At 35.0% G+C, this 18495-nt stretch overlaps 1 protein-coding gene across 1 annotated transcript in view; it reads left to right on the forward strand.

The window, feature by feature from the left end:
* The window catches only part of AK9 (adenylate kinase 9), a 120582-nt gene that overhangs the window by 45640 nt on the left and 56447 nt on the right, over positions 1 to 18495 (forward strand). Inside the window, exons 14-19 of the mRNA XM_060030124.1 lie at positions 2394 to 2477; positions 3946 to 4094; positions 8073 to 8229; positions 11047 to 11161; positions 14319 to 14395; positions 17541 to 17693. Coding sequence (XP_059886107.1) covers positions 2394 to 2477; positions 3946 to 4094; positions 8073 to 8229; positions 11047 to 11161; positions 14319 to 14395; positions 17541 to 17693 — 735 coding nt within the window. The remainder of the gene's footprint in view (positions 1 to 2393; positions 2478 to 3945; positions 4095 to 8072; positions 8230 to 11046; positions 11162 to 14318; positions 14396 to 17540; positions 17694 to 18495) is intronic.

Here is an 18495-nt window from a genome sequence, read left to right on the forward strand (position 1 = left end):
GTGATGTTTTCAGTTTAATTATCCTCATTTTGCCCACTAGAAGCTTAGACAAGGAGACCAAATGATTCACCAAAGCCACACTGAGTCAGAACTCACACGCCCAAGGCTGTCTACCCACCCCCAGCTACCTTTTGCTAACACAGCCAATTACTCTCTTTCAGCCCAGTCAACTTCAAAAGACCCTCAAAGAGAATTTGAAAGGAAGGAAAATGAGTTCCCAACTGATGCATATAAAAGCTCAGAAGAGTTGCATCTGTCATTTGATGAAGATGATAAAGAAAATGTTGCTAATATTATTAGCCAAATCTTTTCTAATATAAACAGATTAGCTGATAAAGCACATTATTCTTTCACTGCAGTGTTCACTCTTGAATCCCAAAGAGAAAGCTCTTTAGAGGACAGTGAAGAAGCCAAAATGAAGTCAGATGATAAAGACGGTCACAAAATGAGCTGCTAATGCCATGCTTGTGGATCTTATTCCCATTTATTCCATATTTTATCATGTTTATATTGAAGCTTAAAATTACCCACCCCCTCCCTCAAATTGGAAACTTTAAGAGAAAAAGAGTTAGCTTCTCTCTTACAGATTTAAACTGAGCAGCTGTAGAACAGAAATAGATTTACCAGAATGAAGAAGAAAATAGAACCCAGCAAGCCTAATACAGTTAGAACGCCCCCCAGATTTTTTTGTATGTTTCCAGACGTGACACAATTATTATCATACAATAATAAATTTTCTTAAAAGCTCTCTGCTTCCTTTAATGGGTCGGAATCAGAGCATCATAAACCCAAAGTTGTAGCAATGAAATGTTATCATTTAGTGCTATTTACCCTTATAAAACTTTTCCATTTATATAATCAAGAGCATACAATATAAACTATCTTTATTTTTTATTTATAATGTTACATTTAATTATATAATTTCATTAGAAAATATTTTAACCCTCCTTTAAAATTACTGCACAATTTCCCTATTTATAGGTAATAGGTTTAACTAGTTCATTACATCGAAAACTTAAATTATTTTTTTGCTACTAATACAAATAATGCTCCAGTAAATTTTTTTCCAATGAATTTTCTACATGAAGTTTTGTCTGCATGTTGACATAAGTGGAGTCACTAGTTTGATGAGTATGAAGCTACAGACAGTCAAATTGCTTTGCATAAAGTTGTTCCAAATTATGTTCCCGTCAGGAATATACAAACTACATGTTATAGTTTCCTCGGTATTTTCTCTTTTTAAATATTATTTTAGTTTTTATTTGACTATTTCTGAAGTTTAGTATTTTAATACTGTGTTAGCCATTTATATTTCTTCTTTTCTGAGGTGACCATTTTTGTCTTTTGCCCATTTTTCTAAATTGTATCAGTTATATGGTTCCTATATACATTTTCTATATTACTCACTTATTTTTCATATTTTTTTTCCAAATTGGGTGGTTTGTCTTTTAAATCAGCTTGCTGTTTTTGAAGTAGAGGAATTTTTCACATTTTCATAGTCAAATCATTACTTCCCCTTTGTTGATTTCTTCCATTTACTTTCAGGCTTAAAAAGTCTTCCTCTCAACCAGAGATTTAATATATATACTTATATTCTTTTTTTTATTGGTCTGACCTTTTTGTATTTAATTTTTAATTGCATATATAATTTATTGTGTTATATAATGTAGGGCTGATCTTTTCTATTTGGTTTCTCCTCCTGATTCAGATAGACGTGTCTTTGCCTTGTGTTTATTTCAAGCTGAGTAGGAATTGAACTGGGCACTGTCAGAAACTTATATATGACACTCCTCCTCCCCCAGCATGCATGCGCACACACACACTTAACAGAAGACCCAGAAATTAAAATTTTGGCCAAGTGGCATCTGGGAACCCCATCTCTGCTGCTGCGGAATTCCCAGCACCAGTACATACACAAAGGGAGCCCCTCCCTTGTATTATCTGTTCCCTCTTTGGGGGAAGCTGTCCAAGATAGAAGCAGTCATCAGTGCCTCTACCCACTGCTAGAGGGATGCCAACACTGCCAGTGTACCCTGGTAAAAGGCACCCTTTCTCCCCCCTGTGTCTGAGATAAGCACAGCCTTTACCTCTTGGAGCCAAGAGTCTGTTAGTTACCTAAGGAAGGGAAAATTTGATTTTTTTTTTCAATTTACATCCACTGGCATTATATGAAACTGAAATTACTCTTGGTTTTGTCATAAGTTAAGTCATTATCTTTATTTTCTACTGCTGATAGATATGTTTACCTATTTGATTATTATGGTTGTTATTTTAATTTTTTAAGAAATTGGGAACATGAGTCCTGGGTCCCTGGACCCATACCACAATCTTCTTTGGGATTCACCTACACTTTAAATACTGTTCTTTACGTGTTAACAGAGTTTTATTCACAGATGAAAAAGAAACAAGTAAAATGTCTACACTTCAAAGAAGTCAACAAGACTCTAGTCAAGATCTAATGTTGGATTCAAAAAAAGGTAAATTAACATTTGGGTAATTTGGTTCTCTTAGACTGTGGATCTAAAAATCACAAATAGTTCCTTTAGAATTTTGAAGGAGTAACATGTGTGTGGTTTTTTTTGAAAAAAGTATTATTAATATCCACTTACTTTATCTTAAAGGCTACTATAATATGAACAGTTAGACATGCAGGAACACAGAAAAAATAACATGTGATATATTGTTTTTGTGAACAAGAATATTGAGAAGATAGGAGATCTATTTTTTCTGCCATTCCTGGCATGTGGCTACTGTAATAATTCACAAGATGGCTGCTAGCGTGCCAGCCATCATATCAGTGTGCAGGAAAAGGGAAAAGACAAGGGACAAAAAATTGGCATTCCATCCAGCTGAGTTGTTCCTCTTTAAATAGAAAACAAGAAGACTCACCGCCTCCCCTTCCCAAATTTTTCTTGCATCTTATCTACCAGCCATCCAAACAATAAGGGAAGTTAGGAGATGTAGTGTTTTTAGCTAGGCACATGGCTGACCCTAACAAAATCAGGGTTCTGTTACTAAGGAAAAGGAGACCAGATATTGGATAGACCACTAGCATCTTCTGTCACATTTAGTACCTTTGCCTGGCTATTTCTGCCTCCTCATGTCCTCTTTCCCTGGCTATCGGAAGATCTTGGGTTCCTGCCTCTTCCACTCTGGCTCTCCAGAAACTGCTGGCTCTCTCTATCCCTGAGAACAGACTTCTCACTTTACGACAGGGATGGCAGCAGGCAGCTGCTCTTCAAAGGTCCTTTGGGGTTTTTCTGGGCAAGGATCAATTGGGCTCTCGCATGAGACCCTGATGGATAGAGCCTTGGGGCAGCTCAGGAGGCACTATTGGAAAGGCAGAGGTAGAGGAGTCAGGTGGAGCTGCCAATCTCATGTCCCATTAGAGGAGTGGATGAATGTTTATATCATGGTGCAGCCTGTGAGCCAGCTCAGTCGTGTAAGGAAACATTCAGCACACAATGAGACAAGAATCAAGTCTAACACTTCAAAAACCAGCCTATGCCACCCTTTCTTCCATCCCCTCCAACTTGCCTACCTCCCGTCCTCTTATTGTCGCATTTAGTCTCATGCTTATAATTGGAAGTATTTATTTTGTTTTCTGACTCATTCCCTAGATGCCCAAGTTTTAGCCTGACCCCTGGAAGCCTTTGTTTCCTACGTCTTCTCCGTGGCTTCCTGAGTTTTGACTCCTGCCTGACATGACTTTTTTCATGCCTCATTAACTTTCATTCTGATGCACTGGCTTTAAGCCACTGCTCTGTTATTTTGTGATTCCTGACTTATTTCCCATCCAGTCTATTTCTCCCTTTTTCGGGCATGTGCTGCAGGAACACAAAGAGTACTTCCTTGGGTTAGGTATTTACAATCATGTTCTATTGCAAATAGCATTGTTTACTAAAATTATTAATGGCGTTAATTTATTGATTTATTTTACTTTAGATGTAATAGAATATGTGATAGAGGAGGTAACTGCAGATCATCCAGAAGTTCTTTCCATAATAAAGGAGACAGTTGAAATGGCAAAGGACATGAACTTTGAACAGCCACATGAAAAAATTGCTGAAATCTTAGACGAAGTTCTCCAAGAGGTAAGAAATCCAGGCTCTTTATTTTTATCATTGATTTCACAGTAACTGAGAAAATGTTAACCTAGTATATGTACAATTATTTTAGAATCCTGTATGACAGTGTTGAAATCTGTAGCCTTCAAATTCATGTGCATTTTACAGTCAACATTGTTATGTGTAATGTACCCCAGTGAACAGTTGCTTATAAATTTTCAATAATTATCAACAAATGTGCAATATAATTTCATAGCTTTGACATTTATTCTTCATTAACTTTTATTGTCTTTAATTCAGTCCAGTTGGTTAAAAGATAGTTTATATGAAGCAAGTACCAAAGTTACTTTTTCATCTATGAGCCGGTTATTTGTAAACCAAGACAAATTTTGCTCCCTAGCTAACTAATTTCATCCAGCCACCTTGAACATGTTCATGGGGGAGATGGATGGACACACCACGGATTTTCCAATCTAAGGGGAAAATAAAGCCTCAGGTACTATGTCCTACCCATATCAAATCAGAAGGCTTATAAAGACCATATGGATCTGTTTTGTACAGAGTGCTTGGGTAAGCGTTCAGAGCAAAAGTTAAAGAGAACAAATCAGTTTTGGTCGTTCAATGAACATATGTATTTCTCTGTAATTTGAAAATGATGTAATTTAAAATCATGAGAAGAAAAAAAATGTTCTCTGAGAGTATAGAACCACTCTGTAACACATTGGGTGAAATCCTTGAGCCCCAGGCTCTACCCAAGGCAAATTGTTATCCCCCTCTGAGCTTCCCAAAGAGATCTTTCAACTTCTATATCTCTTCAGGTTGTTCTGTCATCAATTTATTTCTTCAGAAACATTCTGAGTACCTACTGTGCTAGAGCCTGGGGACACAAAGATGAATTAAACATAGCTCTTTCCGTTAAGGAGCTATCAGTCAGGTAGGAAAGGCTGACATAGAATCCAATAATTAACTCTCATGTGCTAAGTGGTAACTAGATATGTACAAGGTATAGGAACGTCAGGAAGGTCAAGGCTATTATCTCATCCTGGGAGGTGAGACAGAGCATCCCAAAGGAGGAGATATCCAAGTCAGGGATGTCTTTAGCACTGTGAACATCCCATCCTTGCCCTTCACTGATAATTTGCTCCATTCTTTCCAGTGTTTATTCTGGAGGATACAAATCTACAGGGAGTACTACTAAAACACTTCTGATGTAGTAATATGAGTAGTGTCAATAGATGGTAAACTGTGAGTCTGGGATTGTGGGGGAGTTTAAATCACGTGAGATTTTAACATCAAAGCTCATATCAGATTGTCTTTTTCAAGAGAACAGAGACCAATGCAGGACACTGTTCTACCTGTCATCAATGTTCATGATCTCTGAGTAGGAAACCTATTTTTAAAAACTAGGTCATTACTAATTTCTTACATGTAAAGACAAAATCTTATTAAGGTATCTTTCTTAAATTAGTTTATAGATTTGATGCAATTATAATAAAAATGTCAATGTATTTTGAAAACTGACAAATGTCTCTAAAATTTATTTGGGAGAACCAATAGTTGAGAATTGGTAAAGTATAACAGAGAGAGACTTGCTCTACCAACTAGTAAAATGTGATGTTACAGTGCTTTATAAGCCTGATAATCATACAAGAACTAACAGAAGTATAACAGAGAGAGACTTGCTCTACCAACTAGTAAAATGTGATGTTACAGTGCTTTATAAGCCTGATAATCATACAAGAACTAACAGAACCACAGAGCAGGCACAGAAACAGACCTCAGTATAGATAAAAACTGAGTGTATACTAAGGTTTACATCACAACCCAAAAGGAAAGGAAGAATTATTTAATAGTGTTGATAAAATTAACTGGTAGGATAAAAACAATTTAGATTCTCAACTTATATCAAAATTAATTCCGTATTAATTGTTAAATGTAAAAATGGCATGTTTTTACCCAGAAGGAAGTGTAGTGATATTGAAATGATCTTAGAATGGTCAAGTACTCTAGGCACAAATGCCATGGAAGAACTCTTAGAGCAAAATCTCAATGAAGATGCTACTTAACAATGATTCCCTTTCCTTAAAAAATGCACCATGAAAATCAAAATTTTAAAGCAAACATCAAACTGGGGAAAGTATTTATAATAAATATGACACATTAATTCCTCATTATAAAGATTTCTTACAAATCAAGGAAAATCTAATACCAATGTAAAAAACAGACAAAGACGTAAACAGATTATTTCATCAAAGAAGAAATACAAATGGTTAACTGAAAAATTTTAATGTTCAAGTGTCAATAAAAATATGAAAAAAGACAATTTCTTACCTGTCAAATTGGCAAAGATTTTTTTAAAACTTATAACAATCCATACTAATGAGGCTGTAATGATATAGTCACATAGGAGTGAAAATTGTTATAGACATTATGGAAGCAACATGACAATGTATATAAAAAGCCTTTAAAATGTTCATTCCTTTATTCGTTTTGACCTAAAAACACTTTTTATAGGAATCTAACCTAAAGAAATATATACTTAGACAAAGATTTATATATGCAGATGTCCATCATATCATCACAATGTTATAATAAAATTGTAAGTTATATAAATGTTTAACATGAAGAGGATGATTAAACAAATTAGGGTTTATTCATTTGACTAAATACTATGAAGCCATTAAATTTTTTTCAAAAAAATTGAATGAGATAGGGAAACTATAAATTATATGTTGATGTTGTTTTAATTTTCATATCTTTGAAACTTAGTAAAATTTTTTAACCATTTATATTGTTTCCAGTTTTATTGATATACAATTGACATATAAGATTGTATTCGTTTAAAATGTACAACATAATGATTTGATATTTGTATATATTGCAAAATGATTACTACAATAAGTTTAGTTAACATGGTCACCTCACATAGTTACATTTGTGTGTGTGTGTGTGTGTGTGTGTGTGTGTGTGTGTGGGGTGAGAACTTTTAAGATCTACTCTCTTAGCAACTTTCAAATATACACTACAATATTATTAACTATAGTCACCATGCTGTACATTACATGATTAGGATTTATTTATCTTATAACTGGATGTTTGTACCTTTTGACTACCTTCACCCATTTCCCCACCTCCAGCCCTGTCTCTGGCAATCACCAATCTGTTCTCTGTTTCTATGAATTTGGTTTTTCTAGATTCCACAAATAAGTGAGATCATGTAGTATTTGTCTTTCTCTAACTTATTTCACTTATACTTCTTCATTATAGCTTTTTTCCCCCAATTCTATTATGTGAAACATTTCAAAGTGTTAAAATTCTTTTTTTCAAAATACTCTTCATTCAGATGGAAATTCAAAAAGCAGGTAATCTTAAATTCTACATAGGCCAGAGAGTTACACCAGTCTTCTTGAGATTTCTTCCCCTTTGACTTCTAATATTCTGTGATTTCCTGATGGCGCACAAACTTGTTTAAAGCCTTCAGAATTGGTATATTCATAGATCCTCATCTAATCTCCATACTTGTGTTGAAGTTATTATTATTGGGTGGCAGGTAGAAGCCTTTCACATTGAAGGCTGAAAAGCAAAAGGGAAGTGAAGAGCATTGTCACTAGAAAAGGCAAACTGGGCTAGGACCTTGCTACTCAAAGAGTGGACCAAGGACCATTGTCACCTAAGAGCATGTTAGAAATACAGACTCTTGGGCCTTACCCTAGACCTTCTGAATCAGAATTTGGATTCTGTAATACTGAATAACATATAGTAAGCATGTATTGTTATATTTATTTAAGAAAGGCTTTTGCTTCCTGTTCTTAACTTTTAAAACTTATAGTTTTATTGCTTTAAAATTAAGTTTCTCTTTTAAAATTAAGTGGCTCTTTTTATTTCCTTCTGAAAGTCAGAAAAACTCAAAAGATACTTGATTAAGGTCCACAAAAGTAATATATCAAGGTAGCATCCTTTACTTGGGTAGATATGATGGTAATTTCAGTTTGCTGTTTTTCACAGGTAGTTGAAGAAAACAAGAATAGGTTTTATGGTGCCCCAAAATACGGAGGATGGATACTGGACAACTACCCTATTATGAAAGAACTGTGGATGGTCTTAGTCGACAAAGGAATTCTACCCGATTTAGTCATCTGTTTATCAGACACAGAAAACAATGGTTGGTAAATATTTATCATGTCAATTTAAAGTGAAGTTTTTATTGCTGATAATATTTTTAGTTAAAATATAAAATGAAAAACACTCCACCTTCCCTATGTACAAATACCACACCAGTAGTCCCTTCATGACCTAGAGGTACACAAAAGGAGGCATCCATCCACTGAGTAGGTGGCCACAGATGGTGTGGGATCACCTGATGTTCCAGCAGGCCCTTACAATTATTCTTTGGAGCTGAGAATCTAACACCCCATCCCAGTCAGCATTGTAACTTCTAAATGAAAAATATATGAGACTGAGGGCAAAACTATATATTAGTCCTTCTTCACCTTAAATGGGAAATACTAAGTACATAAAGATAGCAGAACTAAATTTTAATTGTTCTGTCACTTTGTATAAAGCTATAGTAATCAAAACAGTATGGTACCACCAGAAAAGCAGACACATAGTCCAATGGAACAGAACAGAGAACCCAGAAGTAAACTCACACATATAACGGTCAACTAATCTTTGATGAGGGGGCCAAGAATATTCTGTAATTTTGCATCTTAAGGAAATATATTTGAAAAGAGAATTTCCATGGAGAGAATATATTATACTACCTCTTTTTATGTTTTAGTTATTTATGACATGCCCATATACACCTTTTAAAAAGGATTTAAAAATCTCTGGCATTCCTATATACTAATGATGAAAAATCTGAAAGTGAAATCAAGAAAACACTTCCATTTACCATTGCAACAAAAAGAATAAAATATCTAGGAATAAACCTACCTAAGGAGACAAAAGACCTGTATGCAGAAAATTATAAGACACTGATGAAAGAAATTAAAGATGATACAAATAGATGGAGAGATATACCATGTTCGTGGATTGGAAGGATCAACATTGTGAAAATGACTCTACTACCCAAAGCAATCTACATATTCAATGCAATCCCTATCAAACTACCACTGGCATTTTTCACAGAACTAGAACAAAAAATTTCACAATTTGTATGGAAACACAAAAGACCCCGAATAGCCAAAGCAATCTTGAGAACGAAAAACGGAGCTGGAGGAATCAGGCTCCCTGACTTCAGACTATACTACAAAGCGACAGTAATCAAGACAGTATGGTAGTGGCACAAAAACAGAAAGATAGATCAATGGAACAGGATAGAAAGCCCAGAGATAAACCCACGCACATATGGTCACCTTATCTTTGATAAAGGTGGCAGGAATGTACAGTGGAGAAAGGACAGCCTCTTCAATAAGTGGTGCTGGGAAAACTGGACAGGTACATTTAAAAGTATGAGATTAGATCACTCCCTAACACCATACACAAAAGTAAGCTCAAAATGGATTAAAGACCTAAATGTAAGGCCAGAAACTATCGAACTCTTAGAAGAAAACATAGGCAGAACGCTCTATGACATAAATCACAGCAAGATCCTTTCTGACCCACCTCCTAGAGAAATGGAAATAAAAACAAAAATAAACAAATGGGACCTAATGAAACTTCAAAGCTTTTGCACAGCAAAGGAAACCATAAACAAGACCAAAAGACAACCCTCAGAATGGGAGAAAATATTTGCAAATGAAGCAACTGACAAAGGATTAATCTCCAGAAATTTACAAGCAGCTCATGCAGCTCAATAACAAAAAAACAAACAACCCAATCCAAAAATGGGCAGAAGGCCTAAATAGACATTTCTCCAAAGAAGATATACAGACTGCCAACAAACACATGAAAGAATGCTCAACATCATTAATCATTAGGGAAATGCAAATCAAAACTACAATGAGATATCATCTCACACCAGTCAGAATGGCCATCATCAAAAAATCTAGAAACAATAAATGCTGGAGAGGGTGTGGAGAAAAGGGAACCCTCTTGCACTGCTGGTGGGAATGTGAATTGGTTCAGCCACTATGGAGAACAGCATGAACGTTCCTTAAAAAACTACAAATAGAACTGCCATATGACCCAGCAATCCCACTACTGGGCATATACCCTGAGAAAACCACAATTCAAAAAGAGTCATGTACCAAAATATTCATTGCAGCTCTATTTACAATAGCCCGGAGATGGAAACAACCTAAGTGCCCATCATCGGATGAATGGATAAAGACGATGTGGCACATATATACAATGGAATATTACTCAGCCATAAAAAGAAACGAAATTGAGCTATTTGTAATGAGGTGGGTAGACCTAGAGTCTGTCATACAGAGTGAAGTAAGTCAGAAAGAAAAAGACAAATACCGTATGCTAACACATATATATGGAATTTAAGAAAAAAAAATGTCATGAAGAACCTAGGGGTAAGACAGGAATAAAGACACAGACCTACTGGAGAACAGACTTGAGGATGTGAGGAGGGGGAATGGTGAGCTGTGACAGGGCGAGAGAGAGGCATAGACATATACACACTAACAAACGTAAGGTAGATAGGTAGTGGGAAGCAGCCGCATGGCACAGGGATATTGGCTGGGTGCTTGTGACCGCCTGGAGGGGTGGGATAGGGAGGGTGGGAGGGAGGGAGACGCAAGAGGGAAGAGATATGGGAACATATGTATATGTATAACTGATTCACTTTGTTATAAAGCAGAAACTAACACACCATTGTAAAGCAATTATACCCTAATAAAGATGTTAAAAAAAAAAAAGGATTTAAGATGGTCTCTTAAAGAAGCTGGGCTCTATTTAAGTAAATGCTTAAAGGAAAATATATTTGGATATAGATATAAATAATCTTTTCATTGTTATTTTCCAAAATATATCTCACTATATTTTATAGAGCTTCAAAATTAACATTGTTCTCTTTGTGTTTCAGGAAAATATTTATTTAATAGACTGTATTTAGAGAATAAACAAGAAATTGACTCTAAGATTTTAGAAAGGTTATTGGATGAACTACAAAAGAAAAGAAAAGAGGAAGAAGCGGCAAGGTAAAATCTGCCTGGCACAATAAACTGGGTTAATTAACCTCTTATAGCTGTTAAATATGTACTTACAATTTATATTTATGAAATATTTTTAGCAAAATGGTGGCCTACTAACTAGATCCAGTTCTAATTCTAAGAAAAGCAGTAATCTCACAAATACTTCCATAATCTCTAAAGTACAGAGTTGTGGCTGTTTTCACAGCCCCACATCAGACATTCTAAACCAAATATCTACTTTCCAAAGACACTGTAAAAAAATGAGCACAGGGAAGATATTTTTTTCTACCATGTTTATCTGTGACTTAAATATTATAATTTTGCTATCTAGAATCCACAAATGAAAGAAATAATCTAATAAAAAGTGAAAATACACTTGTGTGATATGACTAAAATCCAAAGCCTAAGTTCTACATAAGGAAAGAACAAGACTACTTATTATAATTGACAGGTTCAACATCAAGAGCTTATTCTCTAATCTGGGTGCAATGAAGAACATTTCAAAATGTGGACACACTTCCATCTGTTCATGGCTGGGGTCAAGACTAAACTTTAACTATCAAGTTCTTCAGACTGGAAAATAAAGTATAAAAAGAAAGAGTGTCTTAATGTGCTAATTGTTCTTCCTTCCTGAAACAAGCTCTTTAGACACTAAAATTTTTCATTAGTCCACTGAGATTCCTACTTCTCCAAGCGTTAAAGGCTGAGACATTCAAAAACTAAATTTCTTTATATTAACCCATTAAACCTCCCACTATTAATGATGACACCTATAGGAGCTTTCTCAAATGTTATTTCCTTTTCCCCTTCAGATACTAGCAATTTGTGCTGGGACTTAGGAGAGCTCTTTAAACTCTAGGAATTATGGAGCTGGGAAGTGGGTGTTTGTTAGGGGGTGGGGGATAACTGATAACTGTGTGTCAGAGGATTTTGTTATTTGATGTTCATTGTTCACCTAAATTGGCCGTTCCTTTATGAACTTAACACGAAAATACATAAAGTATAATTTAGATTAGTTAATAAAATTGTAAAATTGACTAAAAGTATTAAGACAATAATTACAAACTTATTACATTTACTTTTAGCTTTTAAAAGTTCTGTTACAAATGGAGCTACAATTTGCTAGGATTTAAGGGATTACCTAATTTTATTCCAGTGTATGAGAAATAGTCAAATATTTAAGAACATATGAAGCTATTGACATAACAGTAAAACGAAGTTCATGTGATTTCTAGGCTGAAGGTTTGCTACATTTTAAGTAGATAATTTAAAATACATTTAATCTATAGGGTTTTTTTAAAGGAAAAAGACATCTCCACTGTCTCCCAACTCTTAACTTTCACCTCCCTCTTACCGTATGGAATTTTCCGAGCTATCTCTATAATCAATTTTTACTTCTTTTGATTCTAAATTTTTATGTCTTTATAAACTTCTTAATGGCAAAGACTTGCCCAGGTTGAAGCAGACTTTTCTCCATTTCTCTATGTTGCTTTTTTCTCATATACTGCAGAAAATGAAATTTAAAACAATTTTTTTAAAAAAATGGTCAGAGATGCATTTAAAGGCCTTGCAACTTGGTTGGACAAGAGATAAGAATAACAGGATTTAGAATTACATCTTTGGCCACATATCTACAGACATGCTGATTCTAGATTTTCCAACATCAGTTTTCAAATGTATGAGTCAAATGCAGAATAATTTCTGTTATCACCATTTGTCTTTGACTGTCTATCCAAGTAGTATATAGAAGTAGCTAGAAACTGGCAGCAAAATTCTTCCTCCTTCTTGTCAGGTCTTAGATTCTTAGCAGCAGCATACAGTACCCAGGTTTTGGATGAGGAAAGTCTCACAAAAGAGCCCTACCTGACTAAGTAGAAGGATTGCCAGTTCACACAAAACAAAGTAGGGAAGGCATGCACAAACAATGTTCAGTAGTCTCAGAAGTCTGGGGCATGAACAAAGAGAACTCGAATTACACCAAGACCTCAGTCTGGATCACAGACTGTATCTAGAACACAGTGAGCGAACACCCCCTATTAACAAGAAACATGCTTGTTGGGAGGAGAGGTGTAGTAATATCTTTGAAGAGAATATATTAAAGATTTTCAAAGAAAGGGGAAAAGAACACACAAAAAAGCACTGAATATGAGAGAATGACCAACCTATAGAACGGTCTGAAGAAGACTGCCCCAGAGTGGGCTGTTGAGATGAATGGGCTCTACTCCACTTAACTCGTCCCCTGTTTGTGAATACTTGATACAGTTTTTTTGATATTATTTTTAAAGATGCAGTCAACATTCTTATACATGCTTCTTTGTGCAGTAGTATGCCAATACTTGAGGGCTAAATTCCTAGATACAGAATTTCTAGGTCAAAGGTATGCATGTTTTAATTTTTAATAAATAGTCTTTCTCCATCATTTTACTAACTTTCCTTATACCTGTCTTCATCATTAAGGCAGGTTTAGTCCTTGAACCCTAATGAAAGGCAGATTCCCTCCAGATATTTGTTTCCCTATCCCAAGTCTCTTTAAATTTCATCATTACTATATTAAAAAGAAAATAAATCAGAAAATAATTTTTCTGGTTACAAAGGTAAATTTACAAATTTTCTACTTATTCATATGGAAAAATTTTTAAAGTGCAAAAAATGTGAAATAAAGTTTAAAACTCTCAGAATGCCACCATCCAGAGATAATTACTATTAACAGTTTGATTCATTTTATTCTTGTCTTTTAATCATCATTTATATACATTTTAAATACAAAAGTAAATTTGTATTATACATAGTTTTATATTATACCTTTTTTCATTTAACTCTATGTTGTGAACACTTCTCATTTAATCAGAGGGAAAATGATACAAATTATCCCAGCTTGGAGTTAGACAATCCTTTTTTAATTTTTCCAGGTTTCCTAATTAATAGCCAAAGTTTTTAAAATACAATATTTCAACTTTTCTTACAAAAAAAACCCCCCAAAATTTCTGAAAACTAACTAGCCTCAGTATGAGTAAATTAAACTTTTACATTATAAAGTAAAAAGTGTAATGAATATTATAAATGACCTACTCTTTAATTTTACCATTATAAGCCTTAAATTCTATAATATTGTGAGATATCTGAATTTCCAAAGATAACTAAATTTTGGACCTTTTCATTTCAGAAAAGCCGAAGAAGAGACATTGAGAATAGAAGAAGAAAATCAAAAGCTATTGGAAGCTATGCATGCGAAAGCAAAAGGCAAGCATAAGATTATATGATTAATAATATGCCATTTGATTTTGTATTGTGACTGCCAACAGCTGCAGTACTTCCAGTGAATTATAGACAGGGTGACCTTATTTCCCAATTTGCCCATGAGAGTCTAGGTTCATACCCAGTTTCCTGAAGTATTTGTTTGACCCCCCTCTCATTCCCATAGTGTTCCAATTTGGATAATAAATTATATGGTCACAGCAGTACTGGATTCATAGGAAAAGGAATCCTGACACAGATACCTACTCATCCACCCTGTAAGAGGGGTACACAGTAGGACAGCATGTGCAGCGCGTCTTCAAAGGGTTGCGCTTGTCACAGGTGACATGGCTGTTGGAATTACTTCTATTAAAAGGATCCTGTAGGAGTTGAGAAAACAGCTAAACTCTTACTATACCCATTGTCTTTATACTTAAACTTCCATCTCCATTATAGAAGAACTTACTCTAAAAATTTCTTTTAAGACTGGAGTTTTAAACCTGGGGATAAAATTCAGAGGTCTGTGAATTTGAATGGGGAAATAATTATACTTTATTTTTTACTAACCCTTAACTGAAATTTTGTATTTTACTCACCTAATAATTAATATAGGCTACAAACCACAATAGTATTAGCAGCACCTTGACTTTGTCACCAATAGAAACAAAGATATTTTCATATCTCATTCCAGTTTTAGATGTCTTGTTTATGTGTGTCACTATTCCAAAATTATGGTAGTTATTCAACCAGTTGCTAGTTCTTGTTACTTAATGCATTAGCAAAGATGCACACATTTCCTATACCACAAAAAATTTTTTGATATCTTGATAGCTGTATTCAGTATAATTGGCTTCTTATTTTATTTTATGAGATTGAAAGCATTATTCTAAGAAGGAATCCGTAAGTTTCACCAGACTGACAAAGCCGTCCGTAGCTCAGAAGAGTGAAGAAAGTCTGTTTCAGTGTTCCATTGCTGTGCAGCCAGCCACCCCCAAACTGTAAAACAACCACTATCTTTATTCTGCACAAAATTCTGTGGGTCAGGACTTCTGGCCGTGCTTCTCTCTGCTCCCGGAGGACCTTGGTTCTGGCTTTGAGTGTTCACCTTGGAAGGGGCTCCACCAGCCCCTGTCAAGCCTTCAGATTGACCTCTGCAACTCTAATTGACATATTCACTGTGACTAAGCCACTCCCAAATTCCTGACCCCAGTAATTGCAAGGGCAATATGTGATTATTGTTATTTTAACCACTAATTTTGGGGGTAATTTATTATGAACCAATAGATAACTAATACAACATATACATGAAGCAATAGATAACTAATACAATATACACTTAATCAAAAATCACAGATAGTACAAGGATCTTAGAACACTTTTCAGTTCATTCCTGACTCACATGGAACACAGATTATCCAGTAGGGTTCTAGAAAAGTTTTCAAACTTTTTACACTTTTCAGCATCATTATATAAATTCATTTTATATATACACTTTATAATGTACCTAATGTGGATAAGAACACAACTTACAGATAACCAAATATATGCGTGTTGGAGGTATATGATAAGTTTTTTTTTTTACTATAAGAGATACTCAGCTAAAAGACATTTTGAGTTTCTGGAGTAGAGTATATATAACTTCATCTCTCACCCTAGTAGAATTCAGCAAATGATGCTACCTCCTTGTGATCCTACATATAACACAAAAGATTCACCACATTCCAACTCACATACTTGGAAGCCACATGCTTGGCAATCCTGGTCAGACTTCAAGTTATAAGGACACTTCAGGATGCTTTTTTCTTTGTGCTTAATCACCCCAATTTAGATTAAAAATCCAGGTGCCAGAGGTATCTCATAGCCCTAGATTGTGATTCTTGGAAGGTACTCACTGGGCAGGGGGCAGGGGAGGGAATAATTCCCACAAGAGTCCAGAAAACAAGCTCATTTAGTTTTTCATATCTTTACATAGAAAATACCTTGTTTCAGTCAATTTAAAAAATATATTAAAGAAAATTGAAGAGTCAATTTAAAAAATATATTAAAGGGAATTGAAGAGATGGGTTTTCTCGCACCACCATTTACCCCATCTTCTTCCTCAAAGACTTCTATGCATTTATTTCTTATAGGTGTCATCAGCAACTATGTAAAACTTGGAGTTATGTTTTTTAAATTTTAGCATACTGATCAACATACTCTATTATAATTTGTAACTAGCTGTAAGAAAATATGTAGTCTAGGCTAGTGCTGCCCAGTAAAAATAAAATGCAAGCCACATACATAATTTTAAATTTTCTAGTAGTCACATGAAAAGGAAAAAGAAACAAGTGAAATTAATTACAATCATCCCTCGGTATCCATGAGGAATTGGTCCCAGGACCTCCACGGATACCAAAGTCCATGAATGCTCAAGTCCCATATATAAAATGGCATAGTATGTGCATGTAACCTAAACGCATCATCCCGTATACTTTAAATCATCTCTAGATAACTTATAATAACTAATAAAATGTAAATGCTATGTAAATTGTTGCCAGCATGCAGCAAATTCAAGTTTTGCTTTTTGGAACTTTCTAAAAATTTTTTTCAAATATTTTCAATTCGTGGTTGGTCGAATCCACAGATAACAGAACCTGAAGATTCAGAGAGCCAACTGTATATTTTATTTAATACACTATATCCAAATTATTATTTTAACATGTAATCAATGTAAAAATTATTGATATATTTTTACATTCAACTTTTCATACAAAGTCTCTGAAGTCCATTGTGTATTTTATACTTACAGCACATCTCAGTTTGGACTAGCCACATTTCAAGTGCTCAATGAGCACATGTGGCTCATGACTACATATCAGACAGTGCAGGTATAACCATTCCCTTTTAAATGGACATTTGGGCTGTTTCCTGTCTTTGACTTATAATATTTGAGAATGCTATATGCATTTCCCCATTTTGAATGAATCCTTAGGCCGGTGCTCCCATAGCACTCTGAGCATATTACTATCATCCTTTACTACTGCATTTTAATAGATACAATATGTAGAGACTGTATCTATCTTTCTCATTAAGCCTCATGCTCCAGGGGTCATTCCCAATTAAATATTTGCTGACTTAATCTAAATAATTTATTTCTTCTCATTTTTTATAGAAGCAGAAGAAACTGAGGCTGACGAGGAGATTGAAGGTGAGGAGTCTGAACTTCACGAAGGGTCTGAGGCCCCTGAGGTAGCCGAGGAGACCAGGGCGTCCTCACCTGAGGAGGCTGAAGCTTTCGAGGTCCCTGAAACAGAACATGAATCAGGTTAGACTTCATTAAGGATCGTATCCTTAACTCCACTCTTGTCCATTGGCATGTATGTGTGTGCATGTGTGTATATATGTGTTTATATGGTATAAAATGGAAGCAGGCTGGGAATGGAGAGATGTGCCCCCAGAGTGCAGTCGGTTAGTCCAAATCACATGGCCGGAAGTGTGGTAGGAAAGCTGAGTCTGCTCTGCCCGGGGGGTTGACACTCAGAAGCAGGGCCTGCTATATAATTTGTGGGGCACAGTGTTCAAAAAAGTAGGGGAAAAGAGCCACTAAAAGTACGAAAATATAAAGCTCTTTCTTTTCCTCCATGGTCTCTCTTTTAACTTGTCATAGTACTTTTTGTTTGCTATTTAATGTCATTCTAAGTAAAGAAAAATTAAAATTTTAAGTTATTAGCCTGAATTTTACCGTTCATCTTTATGTTGCCCAATGCCACTTTTAAAAGCAAACGTTAAGAGCACTTAACTCATATGCAGAATCGTTGAAACTACACAATTTGTATTTTACAGCTTGTACATGCATATGTATTTTATTCTTACCAGAATACTAAGTCAGTTTCATACACAAAACTAACTCAGCTTCTTATTTCATTTCCTAATATGCATATATTCTAGCAATGCCCTCTACTTTTAGCTTCCCAATGATTAAGGAAAGGGAAGCCTGAAAGGAAAAGGAGCTCTGGGTTGCCCTATCTTTTCCTTTCTTTCTGTGTCATCATTTTCAGTCTAGCTGAAATGATCTAGCTTGTGAGATTAGTTTCTAATTCAATACTGACTGTGCTCGGAAGCATTTT

Source organism: Delphinus delphis, chromosome 14 (genome assembly GCF_949987515.2).
Source record: "Delphinus delphis chromosome 14, mDelDel1.2, whole genome shotgun sequence".
NCBI classification, from domain to species: domain Eukaryota; kingdom Metazoa; phylum Chordata; class Mammalia; order Artiodactyla; family Delphinidae; genus Delphinus; species Delphinus delphis.